Below are 19,701 nucleotides of genomic sequence, written 5' to 3'. Positions count from 1 at the left end.
CTGTCTGGAAGAGGCATCTATAACTTTTGCTCACAAATTAGCTGAAGTTAGTCTTTAAAACAACCCAACCATCAGGGGGCTAGGGATTGCAATCCAATCATGTGCCCAGAAGGAGGGAGAATTTAAATTACTTGGTAAAAATCATGAGTATGCTCAGCTCTGCAACAGATCTCTGTAAAGCCTTTTCTGGTATCCTCATACTGAAGCCAGATTAGCTGCTCTTTCTTTGTAATCAATTTTGTAGCCCCTTGAGCATCTCTGCCTTATCATTCAGTAATGGGGCACTGCAGTTGCCTACTTGTTTGTCTCTCCCACCAGATTCTCAGGCCGCTCAGATAACCACCTCCATATGCCCAAGACCTTGCAAATAACCTACCTTCCTGGGATGTTCAGTGTATGTTACTTAAACAAATCAATGAATGTGGCGAATTGTGGGAGAGAATGGGATTACCTATGCATTTACTGGAACACTTCTAGAAGCCAGCAGTATCAACTTCTCTAAGCTAACTAAGTTCATCCACATCAATCTCCACTCATGATTGATTTATTATTTTACAACTAGTTACTTTCTATATCAATTAATACATTCTTTCTCTTGTCTCATCTACTCTTTGCAAAGAGCTGGTTTTTGAAACCACAGAACACTCTGATATTATGTGGGTTGATTTTTTTTTTCTCAGTTTATAGGTCAGAGGCAGGCACAGAGAAACCCAGTGATTTTTTCCAAGATACACATCCAATCAGAAAGTTTGTTCTTCCCTTTGATTCAACAAAAAGATACAGGATTGAACACAGAGCTATAGCTAAGTTTGCCAACAGTTTATTTTATGCCAGAAAGCATAATACCTGTTTGTCAAAGATAAGTCTTATTGTACTATATCAATGTTTAGCTTGTAGTGTACATTTCTCACAGAATAAAATGTTAAAAACAACTACATCATTCTTTATTAATGCTGTGCCTTTTCATGTTGATTCCATCCATGTCCTCTACTCCCTTTTGTCCTTAGTAAAGTGGAAATGGCCTTTTCCCAACCCCAAGAAAACTGAACACATCATGCACCTAGGGTGTGACCATTCACCTCAGTGCCTGTGAGGTGGACAGCACTAGCATGCAACTGCACTACCAAATGGCACAAATTTAATTTGTTTCACATGCAACATGTGTGTGGCTCCTGCAGTTTTCATGTAACCACAGAGTGAGCAAAGTAGCATTCACAGTGAGCTGGAGTACAAGTCTTCATCTATACATCAAATAAAGCCACTTCATGTTTTTCAGTCACAATCTGGATAAACCCGGATAAACCAAAATGTATCCTGACTCAGAATTTTCCTCATCTCTCTGTCTCCTGGGGATGGTAAATTCCCAAATAAACATCCCTTCTGCTAACTAGCTTTGACAAATGCCCAGGAGAACCAGGGCAAGGAGAATACAGCCAGTAGTGCCCTCTACTCCTCGGATCAGCAACCAAATAGAGCCAGGACATGATATTATTGAAATCTGCCAAGTTTGAGTCATTCAAGGTAAAAACAACTTTTTAAAAAGTATAAAAACTCTTCACTGAAGGTGCAATAACTCCCACTCTTGTTAGCTGCTCAATGAGCCACAACAGACAACGCACCTCAACCAGGGGAAATAAAGTGTGCAAGAAAACTGAAGTGCACAAAAAGCAAATTATAGGCTCAGGAACAGTTTGGCACAAAACAAAGATCAGTCCTTCTAGGAGTGTTGCTTTTGCTTCCGTTTTTCTTCCCTTAAGCCTTGTAATTGAATGTTACAAAGTGTATAAAGAAAAAAAATCTACTGGGGTCCCCCTCCCCCAAACCAGAAAGGTTAAGCTTTTAATTACAGGCCCTCAAACTATCATTTTGTGCAATTAGCAATTAACTATAATGGTTGATGAGAGAATGCAGAGCTGCGCTAGCAATTTCCCTCCTCCCCATCCCAGACTGGGTTATTTTAGTCTTGTTCTATTACAGAGAACAAGCCACAACCGAGCGCTCTCTCTTTCTCTCACTTAAAGACACATTTAATTTTTAGCAAAATGGCATCTCAGCGTGCGATTGATAGGTATCCCGAACCCCACATCAGAGCAGCACAAACGTTTGGAACCCCTTCTCTTTGTCACTTTCTAGTTGGAGAAAGGAGGCCCCAGAAGATGCTACCTACCGGCCCCAAACCAGCCTCTGGTAGAGAGGGTGGTAGAGAGAGATGCTTGCTGCCTCTAGAAGGTGCAACTCGTCCCCCCACCCCCAGCCCCTTCCCTGCAAGCCCCGTTATTGGGGAGGCGGTGGCAATAGCAGCAATAGTTGCATCAGTGCTAACTGCTGCCGCTGCTGCATTTACTGTTGGCGGCTGCCGGAGGGTACAGTAATGACTGTAGGGAGCGCACAGCTGCTGCGGCGGCAGGTTCCCTGGATCAGGAAATTAGGACAGACACCCGGGATTGGAGGCGAGGGCGGTGCGCGAGCCAACCAGCGGCCGCCCCGGCCCCCCGTGAGCCCCGGGCGGACGCGCCGGGCCCCTGGAGCAGTCCGGATGGCGGCGGCAGCCGCGGCCACTGCCACTCACGCAAGCACGCTCACACTTGCACACACACTCGCACACCCCCGGCGCAGGCACCCGGCTGCTTGGCGCGTGTGAGAGCGGCGCGTGGAGGAGGGCTCCAGCCACCGCCCCCCCGCTGACCACTCCCCCTCCTGCCCCCTCCCGGCTCCTCACCCCGCGCTCCAGCCGCTGCCCGTGTGGGTGCTCCGCGGCTGGCTCCTTTCTGGTGTCTTCTCCTTTGCTCTCAGCTCCCCACCCCCTCTCCCTCCCCCTTCTCCTGTACCCTCCCCTCCCCTCCCCTTCTCTCCCCTCTTCTGCAGCGCCTGTATTATTTTCCGCCCGCAGCCTCGGCTTGCACCGCTGCTGCAGCCCGGGGAGGTGGGTGGGTGGGCGGGCTGGCTGGCTGGTGGGGAGGAGATTGTGCAAGTTGTAGGGGAGGGGGTGCCCTCTTCTCCCCCACTCCCTTTCCCCCCCCCTCTAACTCCTTCCCCCTCCTCTTCCCTTTCCCCCTCCCCGCCCCCACCTCCTTCCTCCTTTCCGAAGGGCTGGTAACTTGTTGTGCGGAGCGAACGGCGACGGCGGCGGCACCATCCAGGCGGGCACCATGGGCACGTCCGCGCGCTGGGCGCTCTGGCTGTTGCTCGCGCTGTGCTGGGCGCCCGCGGACAGCGGCGCCACTGGAGCCGGTGAGTGGGGACGCACCCCTCCGCAGACGGCCTGGAGCAAACCAGGGTGCCGGGAATATGAGTGGGGGCCCTAGGCGCCGGTCTTCTCTAGCCCACCCCCCTCCTAGGAGGCGCCGCTCCGCTCTCCTCCTTTCCCTCCCCACCCTGGTGGCGCTTCTGAGCTGTCAGCGCCTCGGCTACAAGGCTACAGGGAACCGAGCTTGGGGAACAGTGGGGTTTTGGGTGTCCTAAACCCTCGCTTGAACTAGTCTTCATTCCCTTATGCCCCCTCCCCCAGAGCTACTGCTTTGCCTCGTTTTTCACACCCTTGACAGGGGCTGGGGACTATGAGCTTCTGAGCCACTGAACAATGGTTCTGCCTCCTCTGCCAGGCGGAGTGTTAGGAAGAAGGCAGAGAGCCGGGCCTGGCCGAGAGGTGCGCGACAGCCCAGGGCGCGCCCCTTGGACTTAAGTAGGGTGAGAGCCTACTGGCGGATGGAGGTGGGCATCTCCAAGAATGCGGGGCGTCAGGTGCTGGCCGGGGCAGGGAGTCCCCCAGCAGCAGTGAGCTGACGCACGTTCGGTGGGCGGCAGCCCGGGAGGCTCCGCGGAGCTGCCAGAAGTGCGCAGCCTGCGCACCCCAACTGCGACTCCCCAGGCCCCAAGCCGTCTCGGTGGCGTGCGGGTTAGAGTGTGGCTTTCAAAAGGGCTCTCCTTGAGGTGCTTCTCCACACCTCTTTCCACTCCGGGGCGGCGTGTGGAAACCTCTTGGTATATGTACATACTCCTGATGCAGCTGAACGGGGGAGAGGGGTTGGACACAGACTTAATCAGGTTAGTTTGCGGATCCTGTTTCTCACTGGGCTTCCTCCAGAGGAACCGAGTACTAGTCTAATGACTGTAATTAGCCTTCATTCTAAACAATAGATCAAAAGAGTAGCGTGAGAGCTGGTGTATGGTTGTGGCTTGTTGTGAAAGGCAGGGTGACTACCCTTGAGTCCCGGGGGTCAGCTGCATTGGGCCTGGAAGCCCTGTCCAGTGTTCAGCCACTCTCCCACTTGGGCCATACAACTTCCCTGAGCAGGCGACAGCAAGCCTATCTTAAGAAGGTTTGGTTAGCGTCTTGGCGGGCCCCTGAAGTGATCTTAAGAGTGACACAAAGGGGCTTGCTTGCCAGCCAGTTCTAGGGAAAGGGGACTGAAAGCTGTCTCAGCCCCTAATACCCATTCCAGAGTCCTTACCTCCTATCGCCTGGTGGCTTAGGAGGCCCGCCCGCCCGCCTGCAGTCACGTGTCTCTTGAAGTGAGAGTGAACTTTCAAATGTGTGGTCAAGCAGCCTCTCCGGCAATACTTGGGGTTTGTAAAAATTCCGAATGCCCCCTGCCCTTTGGTTCGACTGTCCGGAGCGTGTGAAACTGGGACGGGCTTTTCAGTTCTTTGCCATTGGTTGGCTGCCCGGTCACGTTTAGGTGGGTCACGTGGCTCCACGGAGTCTTAATTTAGCTGCCTGAGAAATGTTATCTTTAAGAGAAAGTAAGAAAGCACAGGTTACTAGCTGGCTGTAACCTCAAAGGCTTTCCTCTGTCTGAACTCTGAAAAAGGCGAGAGTGTCCTGAAGGTGGAATGTGACCTGTAAGGAAGGAACCTAAGAGCCCAGAAAAGCCCTTTCAGACATTAACAATCATTAATGGATGAGTAATACTAACTTATTAAACGATCTCTCAGAATAGTGCCAGGACTTGCATTATATTTTTTGCAACATTTCAAAACACTATACCAGAAACTGCCTACAATTATCCAAGCAAGTGAGAGAAAATATTGATTTTTTTTTTTTTGGCTGCACATCCCTTTATATTCTTGGATTTTAAGAAATACTAACTTTGCACATCCCTGTGGAATGTGAGGAATACACCTAAAGTGTGGAAATGAATTTGTCAAAGCCATATGTTGGTCTTGAATTAGATAGGTGAGGATCCCTTTATTACATGTGAAATAAGGGACATGCCGTGTACAGTGGAAAAGATACCCGTGCAAACCTAAATTTGTCAAAAGGAAAGAAGTAGTTCCTTTGTGAACTGGAGCAAATTTGGCTGAGGCAGATATTGATCCCAAGCCAACCCAGACTGGCTCCTGTCTTAAGTTCAAAGTCCCAGGACATGTGAACTGACTTTCTGTCCTCGGTCTTCTGTTCTTACCATTTCTCTCCAACTCTCCTTCCCCCCAGCACACAATTACTTTGCTGGTCCAGAATACCGTAGGACAGGGCAGGTGTGCACAAGACTCAGGGCAAAGAGCTTAAGTGAAGACAGCAAGAGAAGTTAGTATACTTGGGTGCAAATTACCTGGGGGTTCTAGGAAATTTTCCTCCCACCTAGATATAGATTAAGATCTGGGGTACCATACATTCTTCAAGGCTAGAGTCTAGAAGAATTAAGGTTTGTGAGAGCTATTCAGATACGGTTAGCAACAAGCAGAAGAATAGGAAGAAACTTCTTTTATTGTGGGGAGTGGGTTGATATAAAATTGGCAGTATTAATAGACCTAAAGTTAAAAAAAAAAAAACAAGAAAAAAAACTGAGACAATGAGAAAAGAAACCTGACCTGTCTAGGTAGAACTGAGAGAAGGTACAATAATGACAATAATGATGGTAATCTTTGCCTAAGTCCAAGAATGGGACATGTTAACAGGGACTTTAAAAACAAGTCACTAGAAATTATATTGTTAAAAATATAAAACAATAAATCTCACCATTATGTGTAATTATGCACCATTTTTTTAAAAGGAAGACAAACCAGGTAACCAGCTAAGCCCTTGTAGGCAATGAGAATTGCTTGAAACAGTTTTATCCCCTCAATCATCCTCTTGCTCCCTTCACTTGGCACTTACCTGTAGTGCTTGTCCTATGTTATTTGACTTTTGCTTTTAGTGCTCACGTCTTCAGATACCTAAAGCATGCATATCAAGGCCAAGTTCAGTAGAGCTGTCAAATGTTAAGACTTCAGTACAACAAAGTGCATATTTAAACACTCAGCATAGCTAGCAAAGGTGGCAGCCTCCATCATCAAAAGAAATACAGCCCTGATTGAAGTGTTTGTTCCTTTTATAAAAATTGAATAACCATGTGCTTGACTTGAATTTTTGTTATAGTCCTGAAAGAGGTGAAAAGTCCTTGTGAGCCCCTTCTTTTCCAGGAGGGGTAGCAAACTGATATGACAAAACTAGACTAGAACAGGAACCAGCCATATGGCTTCAGGTTTTGATCCAAAAACCCTTAAACTTGGCACACAACATCGAAATATAGATAATTCATAGTAAATAGCTGGGCCATTTTCTATTTCTCACAGACTGTGAATCATGTTCTTCTCAATACAGGGACTAGTGATCTAGAGGAGGCTGTTACCTATATCAGGTTACAATTAACTTCAATTTTCATTGGGACTTTCCTTTGGAAAGCCACATTTGCATGCTAGCCTATTAGATATTAAATGCATTACAGGGCCATGAGGTCTATAATGACCCTCAGAATATGCATACTTGCCTCATGAGAGCATCTCATGGTTAGGCCAAGTCAACTGCCCCTAGTGTGGTTAGTTGATAGGTTCAGAATTGCTTGGTTTATTCCCTTCTAATTTGATCTCAAGAGAGTACCCAGGCCACAAACTACTTTCTAGATATACACTCCAAAAAATGCTTTCTTTGAGATTATGGGTGAGATGTACTTGTTGAACAGAAGTAAATGGTCAGGGACAAACCCCTGTCCCAAGCTAAAGATGGGCAAATCTAAGAAATGGTAATATTTCTGAGGACTTAGGGTCAAGTATAAGAGAATTTGACTTTGTAAGTGAAAATATCTCAATTTCACTCTATGCATTTATCAATCTAAATTAGTGTCTCTTTGCTATCCTCTGCTGTTGGCTCAAAATAAAAACATTGAACACTGTTTCTACCAACGAGTTAGACACACTAACAGCTCTGTGGATGCTAAATAAGATGGCAGGTGATACGTTAAACTTAGCCCAGTTTCCCTTTCTTATGATGTCTCCTAGGAAAACTTGGGCCTGCTAGTTATTTTGAGGTTTTCAATTAACAATTAAGCAAGAGAGTGCCTCTTAGGTGCTGTCAGAGTAGGTACAGAGATTCTCCTAGAAATGTCTTCATGTTTGCTCAGACATCCTTTGCCTGCTTTGTATCTTAGCAATGCTGTATGGCTATGGAAATGAGTATGCCTAGCCCTGTATTGAAGAGAGAACTTTAGGGAAAAAAACTACAGAATGGGGCCACCGGCTAGGAGTGGCTGATCTGCCATCCTCTGGGGGTTTATGGGTTAGCCCTGAAGACCAGGAGTCTTAATAGGTCTAGACATAGTGTTGGGAATTGGGTGTGAGTATGTGAGGGGAAGTGAAACTTGCCAAGCAAGGGAAATCGTAAAGCCTTGGTGATCAACAATGTTTGCATGTTACTTCATGTGTTACAACTTAATATAGTTCCCAATATGGTGAGTGAATAGGATTCCTATTTTATAGACTGCCTGTAATCCTTAGTATTAAGAAAGTTTTCCCAAGACCTGAGTTACTGAAGGATCTCTAAGTTTAATAAATAGGTTATAAACTGAAGCCAGTCTCCATTGTACATCTGCTTGAAACCAGTAGATGTACTCCCACGGAGCACCCACCCATATGTCGTATGGCACCAGACAACACAGTGACCACGGAGTTCATGGCATTTCTTCTAGTGGGGAAGTCAAACTGGGAAATCAGTGATCCAAAGACATACTAGGATAGGAGCGCTGAATTAAAGGGAATAGATCTGGTATTTATTTAAGATTTAATCATGAAAGCAACAAATGGCAGCTGAAGATTGCCAGAGTTCCCATATACTATTGGAGTTATAGCTCATGAAGTTTCACTAAACTCTCCAAGAACTTAGACTTTAACATGATGCCAGGAACTATCCCATCTCTGCAGATGATCTTGCAAAGCTGATACAACTCAAGCAACAATGGATTGCTGCCAGCATGACCAGAGAGCATCACAATGGCAGAAATAAAATCTGAGTCCAGGAACATCAAACTCAAACTTACCAGTTAGGGGCTGCTGATTCCCAAGTACTGGAATCTATTCACATGGAAATGAAGCTGACACACTCATTCTGACATACAAGTGTGTGAAAGTGTATTGTTTTTTAATGATAATGTGCCATAAGCAGGAGATGAAGGTACTCTCATAGGCATAGGAAACAGGGGCCTTTATAACCTGAACTTTCAAAATATTCTAGCTTCTAAAGCAGGTAGTCACACTTAGTTTCAGGTTCGGAAAAACTAGGGAGAATGTTCTAACAGAATTCACACCAGCTTTATTAGTGGATTAACAAATCAATGCATGCATCCAGGACTAGTAACTAGGGTCTAGAGAATCTTTAGATGTCAGACACTAGCGTCTGAGTTATAAAGATGATCTACAGGCCCCACCTTAGGAAATCTGCATCTAAAGGTAGAAACAGGTAGATAAGCACATCTCAGTGGAAGGTGTTTGTGGGCATAGGGAACTATGGTAAATAGCCAGACCACACCTGGTTCTGTCCCAAAAGGCACATGAGGGCCTCATTGAAGAGGTACCATCTGAGCCCACTTCTGGTGGATGAGTGAACAGGAGTGACATGGGCAGGTGGAATCAAAGCAAATGTGGAGGTGAGCTGAAGCATGAGGAAATGACTGAGGCCTCTTAAAGTGTTAGCTCAGCTGCTATAACCTGAGCAGGTGATGACCAAAAGAGAAAAGTTTAAACTAAATCCTAAGGACAGTGGGAATCCAGGAAATGATCCCATCCTTGGCTCTTCTGGCCATTCTGGGTTGCTTGAATCACTGTCTCAATTTGGACAGAGAATGTGACAGCCTGGAAGTAAAAGAACAGGAGACCTAAATTTAGATCAAGTGAGTGATGAGGGCTTAGATATGGCCAGGGCTAGATGGCCAAATGTCAGAAGAAAAGAATCTGGGTTCATTTCTCAACTACTGATTTAGTGAAAACGATGGGACTGATTATAGCTAGGACACATGAAGAAAGGGAGATAGATTTTAGAAGAATCTCTTTACTATATGTACCTATTAAGGAATCCAAATAAGTTTTACTTGCAATAATGGACTCAAGAGGTTGTTATCATCACTTCTGTTATAAAAGAGTAGCATTTATCTCCATTTATCTCCTATGTCCTTTCAGTGATGAACATAAAGGCTTATGAGGGTTAATAGTATGAATAGTAATAGAACCTTGAAAGAGCCTCTTCTGTTATGTATAGAATTCACTGCTTAACCTTATTGCCATAGTCTTAAAGTATACTGCAAGATCAACACAATTGACATTAACTCTTCAGAAATGCAAGTGAGGGCCCCACCTGGACCCACTGCATCACATTCTGAGGGGTGGACTCAGCATGATGTGTTAGCAAGTCTTGCAGAGGATTCTGATGTACACTAGGGTTGGGGAACAACTGTTTTAGTTTACTACCCACAGAGCCTTATAACTTCCTGGGTGTATCATGTGAGAACTTTTGCTCTGCCTTGACTAGTGTGCTTAGACAAACAAACCAAGAACTGTAGTCCTGTTAGAAAAAGACTTGCTAAGGGAATTCTGGCAGCATTTAAAAAAAACTATAATGGGAAAGGGAAATAGGGGTCTAGCTCAATAATAAAACTGTACTAAGAGAGTATCATTCTGATAAGTGAATACAATTAATTCTAGATTAATTTAAGCCAGCTCTATTATCTAAATTCCAAGTCAAAATATTCTAGAAGGTACAAAGTCCCGAATTGGGTGCTTATTCTAGAAGGTACATAGTCCTGAGTTTACTCGTGTGCATGATATCGGAAGGTAGAGTGCCTGGCTTCACATCCTAGCCCTGCCCAGGATGATCTTGGGCAATTTCTATATTTCTCTTCTCCAAACAGGTTTCCTGAACTTTAAATGGGAAGTAATAATGCTGACCATGGACAACTGACGATTAAATGAGTTAAGAGACATGAAGTCTTAGAGCCATGTTTGACCAACAACAAGAGCATTCAATTATTTATCTTTGATTCTTATTATCTTCATCAGATGTAGATGGAAAAACTGTTTGACAATCGAACTGTAAAATTCACTTATTTCAGTGATTAAGAAAAATTATCCAAAGTAGTTAGCAGTTTGTAGTTAACTCCTAAACTGGTTCTTAATGTTTCCAAGGCTGACTTTAGGATCAGAACCTCTTAGCACCGTGTTGCAATAATTTCCCTCTGATCAACCTCCTACCCTGTAGAAAAACTTCTTTGCTGACTCAGAAATCTGTTTATCCTAAAAGGAGTTTTAGTCTATGAATAGAAAAATTGGCTTTAAGTAGCAAGCATTAAAGGAGAAGTGAACTAGACTAAAAATAAATGCCCTTGGTGGCCCAGAAGTGCCAAAACAAATGGACTGAAGAATTTCCAGCAGATGATAACACCTTTATGCTTGAGCAATGAGGAAGGACATGAAAGAAGTGAATTCTGGGCTGGATAGCCCCATAGTGTTGCCACATGAGCCCCTCTGTGCAGGTTCAAGTGCATGCTGAGCCTGAAACTCAGAGACGTCTCTATATTCTAGGCATTCATGTTGGAGCACTTCTGCCAAGATGCCCACTGAGAGTCCTATAGGAAAGTTGTATCCTATCTTAGAATCTTGGTTTTTACTGTAAGGTCTGTGCAGTTTTTAACTGAAGCTTAATTGTAGGAACAATTAGACAACAGCAGGCTGACTTCTATGTGTATTAAAAATCCTGAATCTTTTGGAGCCAAGCGAGTTGCCATCACGTCTGGGTAGCTTTAAACTGTTTAGGTAGCAAGTCTCATGGGACACTGTTGCCTTGAAGGAAGTTTGCGTAGTCTGATTCCATAGATATGAGTGACAGTGAAAGCAAGTGATTCTTGTGGAATTCACTCACTGCTAATTTAAATAGACACATCAGTGAGTAGGTACAATGACTCAAAGGCCTCTCACCCAATGGGACACAATATTCATTCTACTAAGTATTAGAGCTAGAAGGAAACCTAGACAGTGCAATTTCTTAAAGTAAGAGGACCCTTTTCAAATTATCTCAGAAAACTCTAGTATTGAAAAGAAAATCTTCCTGGGTGAAACAACTGGGGATTCCTCCTCCAAGGACTTCCTCCTTACTTCAGTACCCCTGAAGCCCTAAGCAATTCCTGTGAAACACTATGACTATAAGGAACCCACTGAGAATTTTATTTTACTCTAACTTTTCATCTTTCTGAGCAGAAAAATCCTGGATTGTAGAATACCTAGTGCTTTGACTTCCAAGGTAATTCTTTCAGGTATCATTAGGCTTTAGCTTAACCTGAGAATTAAAAAGAACCTCGAGTGTTGATGATTTCAAGTTCAGCCTGTTCCCTTTATGAAAATATAATACTGAACTTGAGATTTAACTGTCATGGATGGAAACAGACTACAGGTCTACAATCCTGTAATCTTCAGAGCTTTAGAAACCAAAAGCTTCTTAACTCATTTGGTGCTTTAAATTCTCCTGGACCTCTTTGTGCAGTAGCAGTCCCAGTTGAACACTGAAGATGGAAAGGTAGACTCTTTGGGGGAACTTGGAGGGAAGACCCACAGTATTCTCATTGAGTGGCTGAGATCTTAGTATTCAATATAGCATTTGAGCTCTTCCTGCTCTTCATGAAGCAGGGAATTAAATGGAACTGGATTTCTGCCTATGAGAGTCTCTCAAAACAAATTGCTTAGAAAGGTAGTAAACAGATAGGGATGTCCATGAAGCTTAAGGTCTTTATTTGCCCTCTTTTTTTAAAAAAAAAAATATTTTTTACTTGTAGTTGGGCACAATACCTTTATTTTATTTATTTATTTTTATGTGGTTCTAGGATTGAACCCAGGGCCTCACACATGCTAGGTGAAGGCTCTATCATTGAGCCTCAGCCCTAGCCCCTTTATTTGCCCTCTTTAAAGCATCCTTTATAAAGCCAGCTACCCTGCCTGCTCCCACTCTCATCTCTCCCCTCTTTTAGACAAGCAGGGATGTATTGGTAGTACATTGAACTCCTAATTCCAGTTGTCCCTCCTTCCAAATGGAATGTCATGTTTGTGTGATGGTGAAATGCAGCTTTATGACAGGCAGACAGCAGTTGGGTGCAGTGGACACATGGGATAAGAAAGGCAGAAATTAAACTCCTTATTGCCTTAGGATATTGGAATGAACACTAAGAAAATCCTATGTCTGTTATGAGCTTGCTTAATATACATTCCTGAGGCAGAATTGCTGGGATTCTAAAATAACTTATTATACTTGGTAGTTTTGTATTACAACTAAATTCACCTCTTCGAGGTAATAGAATATTGTATGCTGGCATTTAATCTGAGGTCAGCTTGAGCACCTGCAAGATCTGTAGCTTAAAAACTAATTTTTAAGAAGGTTATCTTCCAAGTACCTCACTTGGGACCTGGAAGTGGTACATCATTTGACAGTGGAGAATCATCTTTTGACATCTACTGTTAAGCTTTATCCAAGGCCTGATTATATGTTTATCATTCTGACTATGTCAATGTCAGTGCTTTTGTCTCATTTTGACTTGACCTTTGATAAACTAAAACACTTAAAAAATTCAAAGCCTTTCAATCTTCACTGTATTCTAACAGCAGTTCTCTATGTTCTCTGCCTACAAATAGTTATTTTACTACTTTTTCAAATAAAGTACTCAAAGTAGACTCTTACTACTCCCACAGTCTTCACAGGTTGTAAGGACACTGAACTATTGCAAGTGGCCCCTGGAACACGAATCCACACATTAAGAATATTCTAAGCATACATGGTTAATGGGGGCAAGAGGAGGAGGCAGCCAGGTACCTCACACTGGCTTAGTGGTAGAAAAAAAAAAGGTGGTACTTCTAAATAACTATCTCTATCTCTTCTTATTTCCCATTATAACTCCCTAGAATCTTATATTCAATTAAAATATTTATAGAATGAATAAATATTATGAAATGCTGATAGGAAATGCCATTAAAACATATTGCTTTGCAGCTAGATCCTAGCTTGACTGGACTCTTGGGATTGGAAGAGTAGATAGAGTTTTAAAAGCAATGTATTTAGTACCTGAAGGTAACCACAACCATATGGTAATCTTCACTGGAACCAAATTTTAATCTCCCCGAGAATTAGCCAGAAAGCATAGAATGCTGCCTAGCAGCAGGGGGTGGTTGATACTAGGGAGACCAACTAGAGTATTGTGCACATAACACAAGAGTTCCAGTCTGTGCTTGTCTCTATAGTATCTGTTCTTAAGCCAGCACGTCCCAGCTGCAGATGCTGAGAGTGGCAGGAAATCGGAAGGCTTTCTGCTTGAGTCTCCCCCGCCCCCCAACCCCATTCTCCCAGTAATCATCACACACTACATAAGTCCTCTGGCTTTCCCAAATATTTGTGCATGTTGGCATTAAGAATCAGGTCTGTGCCTTTTATTTCAAAGCAATCGTGTCCTCCAGAAGGACAAGCTGTCAATGATAGGGGACCCCTGTCTTCTGTGCCAGGCAAAAAACTGAGTGTCCTCCTTCAAGTCTTAGTTCATACTACAGTGAGTTAGATAGCAAACACTAAGCCAATGAGAACGGGCTCAGAGATACCGAATGCTGGTCTGTGGTTTAACTTTCCTTTCCTTTCCTTTTCAATCATCACTAAATTAGAAACCATTTCCGTTTGCCTCTTAACTATACTTCCTTGTTTCTTTTGTCTTAGAGCTAATTCATAAATGTGTTTTTCCAATTAGGCCTCAATTTCTAAGATGAGGAACCATGTCTTAAACCTCTTTTTCTACCCTCTTCTTGCTGATTCCTTTCTAAATCTGCTTTACTTTGTGATAGGAACATCATTTATGAATAACATTATAGATGTGGACAAGAAATGCCATTAAAGGATTAGGATTTGGCTGCGTGATTGTAGCCACACAAATGGTTTAAACAAATGAGAGAATGAGTCCAGAGGGGGATGGGGTGCCCTTTGTGGACTATTGGCAAACTAGATTCCTTTTATCTTCATCTGGTTCCTTTGGCCCCAAATCACTATTCCAGCCACCGTGTCCAATTTTTAGGAATCGAGCTGGAATAAAGGGAAGGAAAATGATTCCCTGATTTTTTAAGGATACAGCCATACATCACTTAATAATGGAGGTACAATCTGAGAACTGTGATGTTAGGCCGTTTCATCACTGTGCTGAATCCGAGTAGTTAACTTACACAAACCTAGATGTTGTGGCCTACTATACACCTCAACAATACAGTGTAGCCTGCTGTTATTGGGCTATAAATATGTACAGGAGGGAATTGTACTGAATACTGTAGGCAACTGTAACATGATAATAAGTGTTTGTATATCTAAAAACAAAAGGTATAGTAAAATAAATATGGTATAAAAGATAAAAACTTGTGCACCTGTGTAGGGCATTTATTATGAATGGATCTTACAAGACTAGAAGTTGCTCTAGATGAGTCAGTGAGTGAGTGGTGAGGGAAGAGAAGGCCCAGGACATTACTGTGCTGACTTTGTAAACGCCATGCACTTAGGCTACATTAATTTCCAAAAAAAAAAAGAAAAAAAAAAAAGAAAAGAAAAGATTTTTCTTTCTTCAATAATAAATTATTCATAATTTTTTGCAACTGTTTGTTGTTATTTGGGTTTTGATGCTGGGGATGAAACCCAGGGGCTGCACACTATATAGCAGGTGCCCCATCACCATGCTGTATCTCTAAGCTTTACTGAAATTTTTTGGCTTTATAAACCTTTAAACTCTTTTTAGACTTTTTGACTATTTTGTAATAATACTTAGAACACAAACACACTGTACAAAAATATTCTCTTTATATTCTTATTCTATAAAATTTTTTCTGTGTACAAAAACTTTTGTAATTTTTACTTTTTAAACTTTTTTGTTAAACACTAAGATACAAATACACACATCAGCCTAAGTCTACAAAGGGTCAGGAGCATCAGTATCCCTGTCTTCTACCTCCACACTTTGTCCCACAGGAAAATCTTCAGGGGCAATAACATGCATGAAGCTGTCACCTCCTCTGAGCCTTCTTCTGGAATCCCTTCTGAAGGGCCTGCCTGGGGCTCTTCTGGAGGAGGTGCCATTCTTTTCAGAAATATATCCATGGTGGTGTGCTTGGTTTGTGTCCTTTTTGCACTATAGATTTGCCTATAAGCAGATAATGCGCCAGAGCATTGTGCTTTATTAATGAAAACCTCTAGGTATTGGGGTCCCTATTTTCAAACTTTTTAAGAAGCTTGTTTAAGTCTGCAAGAGGTTCTGCTAAGCCCTTCACTGTGAATTTTCTCAGGGGTTCTTTTTCTTCTAGTTTTTTTCCCTTATTTTTCAACTATGTATTCTCTGGCAATAGGAATTCTTTAACTTCAGTTTAGTTTTTTGAGACCACTGTCCTAATCTGCATTCCATTTTGACCAAAACATCATGCAGCACTTGATTCCATTTCTTCCATTAATATTGGCATTCCATGAGCCAGAACTTAATATCCCTGTAAGAAAGGTTAGGAATCTAGAGATTGGTATTAGCCTGTGCCCAACTGAGAACTCAGTTATTGTCAGTCACTGTCTTAAAGGCCCATCCCGTGCTGGCCCCTGAGTCTGCAGCTGTCCCGCTAGGGTCCCCATTCCTAGATTTTAGGTAACTTGTATTTCTAACTTTCTACCCTGGCTTTGCTAAATGTTTCTTCCTTATTCTAGGCAGAAAAGCCAAATGTGAGCCCTCCCAATTCCAGTGCACCAATGGCCGCTGTATAACCCTGCTGTGGAAATGTGATGGAGATGAAGACTGTGTCGATGGCAGTGATGAAAAGAACTGTGGTAAGTGAAGAGCTCAGTCACCTCATTTGTCACCTCCCTTGGACTCGTGCATGTTACTGAAATGCGATGATGGTATCTTAGTTACTACAAATGTGTTGAGATGCTGCAAATAAAATGCACACAAAAGAATTGCTTTGAACCCAAGTCCAAAGAATCTATACTTCCTGGTCCACAGGAACATAATTGAGTGTTTGACACGGGGTTATCAACTTGAGTATGGAATGTTGAAGATAAAGTGGAGTTCCTTTCAGATGACAGGACCTGGTTTATCTTAGATCTGGCATATGGGGTATAGGAAGCTGAGGAAAGGGAAGGGAGGACCAGAAATAGAGGCAAACCGAGGTTGCTTAGAAGTAACTTTTTAAAAATTCTCAAACGGCTCTGATCCCAGAAAAGAAAGCAAGTTGTGGACACTACAAAATCCACCAAAGTTTTGGCGTGGTAATTAACCCTGGGCATAGAAACTACAAGCCAGCAAAGATGAAAGATCAGATAAGGATTCATTTCTAATCCTGTTCCCACAATAGTTGCTGATTCTAAAGCATTAAGCAGGGCGGAAGACATTCTCTCCCCAAGAGAATGGGGATATAACATCATACCATTGATCAGTATCAAAAGATCATTGCGAAAAATGCTTGTGTGTGCGGTCTACATGACTTCACATCAAACAGAACATCTGAGAGCTACATACCAAGGTCACGTTTAGGTACCTAAAGTACATGGCTGAAGTTTCCTTTTTGAACCCTTTCTTTTGTGTTGTAAAAATCTTGAAGCAGTTTTGTGTGCAAATATTGGTACTACCATTGACATTTACCTTTTAAGAGATACCGTATACAGTTGTTCATTATGCACACCAGAAACACAGAAGAAAAACAGAAGCTAAACAAGGGTCTTCAAATGCCATCTTGTAATGCTCTTACCTTCTTCTTCATGCAACATTACTAAAATGTTATAAACATTGTCTTATGCTTGCTCTTCCTGATGCAATATCATGGGTGTTTTCATGCCTGTGTGCAGATTAGCAGCTCTTTTGAAAGCATAGAAAGTCCACTCTGCAATCTTGGATAAAAAAGTTATCTCCAGTCTCATGACCAAGAATAGTTCTCTTGTGCTACACGTTTCCATCATTTGCATTTAACACTAAGATTTTAATCTATTCCACAAAACATTAAGTTCCATGCTATTTCTAGGTTACCTAGGTAATACAGTTCTCAACAAATATCTCACAAGAAAGACCTCATTCTTTTCAACTGTTCTTTTGATCTAAGGAGCAATTCTTCCCCTATTCTAATTGTATATTGGGCAAAACCCATTGCTTTTTCTTAAAAAGTAATTATTCTCTTCATGTTGTAGAAGTCTTCTTTTATCATCTGACTCAGTAGAATCCAGCCTGGGCCATCTTAGGGTAATTATTGTTTTTTCCTAAAATACCCTCTACTAGCCATAGTAGGAGGATTTGGGTCAAGGAAGAAGATAGATGAACTGTACAGTGAATCAAGATCATTTGAAGTAGGAGAACTTAAATATATTATTGGTCAGAATCTGTTGCTGTTTCACAGATGTAAAGAAGAGAAAGAAAGTGGAAACTTCGCTCAGGAAGCTCTGATTGCTTATTCTAAAATGTTTCCTGATGTAAGGAAAAAGCTACATAATTACTTAAAATTTCCAAAGCCACCTCCTGCTTCTCCTGTCTAACCTTTTGATAGGGAACTTGATTACAATTTCAGCAGAGCTCTTTCTTTCAAGCATGACAACTAGCATATTTAGTCAACTTGAGTTTAGATTCCATGAGTTATGTGCTTCTATTGGCCCCAGTAACTCATTTTTTTTAAATGTTAGGCTGAGCTGGTAAATAAGTAACTGAGACACCCTAAGTATGTAACTGCTGGTTCACCTCCCTGGTGGCACATTGACATTTCCATCCATATCTCAAGGTCCAGTTCAAATGTCTTCTTTTTTCTTTTCCTTTTTTAAAATTAGTATTACTTTTAGGCATGAACTCGGGGGTATTCTGTCACTGAGGTTCATGTTTAAAATTTTTTTTATTTTGAGACAGGGTCTTATTACTGCCTGAGACTGACCTCAAACTTGTATCCTCCAACCTTAGCCTCCTAAGTTACTAGAGTCACAAGCATGTGCCACTATGCCCAGCTTCGAATATCTTTTCTTTATTCCACATCCCTGGCCAGTGTTTGCTCAGATGGAGGGAGATGAACTCTTTAACAGTTTGTTGGTCCCTATTTATCTTTGTGTGACACTTTGTTCCACAGCCAGTCTTTCATATTGTCATGATATTTTCTACTTCTTGAAATCATGTCCTCTCTTTATGGCCATTCCCCTACTGCCTCTTTTGCAAATTCTAAAATACATCATAGGTTGAATTATACCAATTAACCCTGATGACTCTGGGTTCTTCCCAAACTGCAGAGAATGTGGGCCTCAGAGAGCACTGAATGTGTTAACACTGGGGCTTCTCTGTGAAGGTGATTTTAGAAACAGGTGTGAATCTAAGCTAATATGGCCTTTCTTATTTCCATAGCTACTTAACTCAAGGAGATGAATAATCCTTTTTGGATTACTATAATTCATCAACCCATCTTGAGTGTTAGAAATTGACTATACTCACTATAGCCCCACTTCACAATATCTGAGGCTTAACTAGAGTGGCCCAAGGGTAAGCCCTAAATACTGAGACTTTTACATTGCTTAAGCCTCTGTCTTGAAGTGGTCCTTTTCCAACTTTTAGCAAATTGTGGTCTTTTAGTTGATTTACAAGCAGAGTATATTTATTAGAGAAGAATGTTTCAAAATGGAAATTCAGGCCAGGTGTAGTGGCACACATCTGTAATCCCAGGAGCTTAGGAGGCTGAGGCAGGAGAATCGCAAGTTCAAAGCCAACCTTAGCAACTTAATGGGGCCCTAAGCAACTTAGTGAGACTCTATCTCAAAATAAATAAATAAATAAATAAATAAATAAATAAATAAATAAGGGCTGGGGATGTGGCTCAGTGGTTAAGCACCTCTAGGTTCCATTCCTGGTAGTCCTCCCCCAACACCCCCCCCCACAAAAAGGAAACTCAAGTAGGAAGTATAGGAACTTAGGCCAGGAAAGAATATAGAATAAGGAAGAAAAGCTGTGGGCATCCTGTCTGGCTACTTTATCAAGACTGTTTCATACTTTATGGCTCATTTGTGTTTGGGTGACCAAGCTACCTGGTTTGCTTAGGGTAGCTTGCTTTCATGCTTATTTTCCTGACATAATTAACAGTGACCCCTTGAACAGTGAACTGCATTATAATCCTAAGCATAGAGGAAAGACCTGCCCTAGGAAGAATTAGTAGGACTGACCCCTTGCCTTGGGCTATTTTGACACCAGCAGTAAGCTATGGGAATTAGCTCTGGCAGCTTCAGTGTCTTTTAGCAGGTTGATGTGACACCACCCTTTGACTGGGAAGGTGGAAACATCTTCTCCCTTGAATGTTAAACAGCTCTTGTCATAGTTCCCTTTAAATTTTATCCCTTTTCTATTGGATGAGTTCCTTGTCCCCTGTATACCAAAAAGGGTGACAGTATTCAACACTGGGGCTTCACCT

At 42.4% G+C, this 19,701-nt stretch overlaps 1 protein-coding gene and 1 long non-coding RNA gene across 7 annotated transcripts in view; one reads left to right on the top strand and one right to left on the bottom strand.

The window, feature by feature from the left end:
* Nucleotides 1–4,637, bottom strand: part of LOC308642992 — a 152,506-nt gene extending 147,869 nt beyond the window's left edge. The window contains exons 1-2 of the long non-coding RNA XR_014020677.1: nucleotides 4,452–4,637; nucleotides 2,720–3,262 (exon numbers count right to left, since the gene is read on the bottom strand). This is a non-coding gene — a long non-coding RNA (uncharacterized lncRNA). The remainder of the gene's footprint in view (nucleotides 1–2,719; nucleotides 3,263–4,451) is intronic.
* Nucleotides 2,512–19,701, top strand: part of VLDLR (very low density lipoprotein receptor) — a 33,425-nt gene continuing 16,235 nt past the window's right edge. For 2 of the 6 annotated variants that reach the window (XM_081282514.1, XM_081282512.1), the window contains exons 1-3: nucleotides 2,512–2,637; nucleotides 3,089–3,231; nucleotides 15,989–16,108. In XM_081282514.1, coding sequence (XP_081138640.1) covers nucleotides 2,537–2,637; nucleotides 3,089–3,231; nucleotides 15,989–16,108 — 364 coding nt within the window. In that variant the 5' untranslated portion in view covers nucleotides 2,512–2,536. Of the gene's footprint in view, nucleotides 2,638–2,795; nucleotides 2,924–3,088; nucleotides 3,232–15,988; nucleotides 16,109–19,701 lie in introns of those variants that run through there. The other 4 variants (XM_081282510.1, XM_081282509.1, XM_081282511.1 and 1 more) reach the window with 3 other exon arrangements.

The sequence above is a fragment of the Spermophilus citellus genome (genome assembly GCF_964194105.1).
Source record: "Spermophilus citellus genome assembly, chromosome: 2".
Lineage (NCBI taxonomy): Eukaryota > Metazoa > Chordata > Mammalia > Rodentia > Sciuridae > Spermophilus > Spermophilus citellus.
This window is presented reverse-complemented; position numbering and strand designations above follow the sequence as displayed.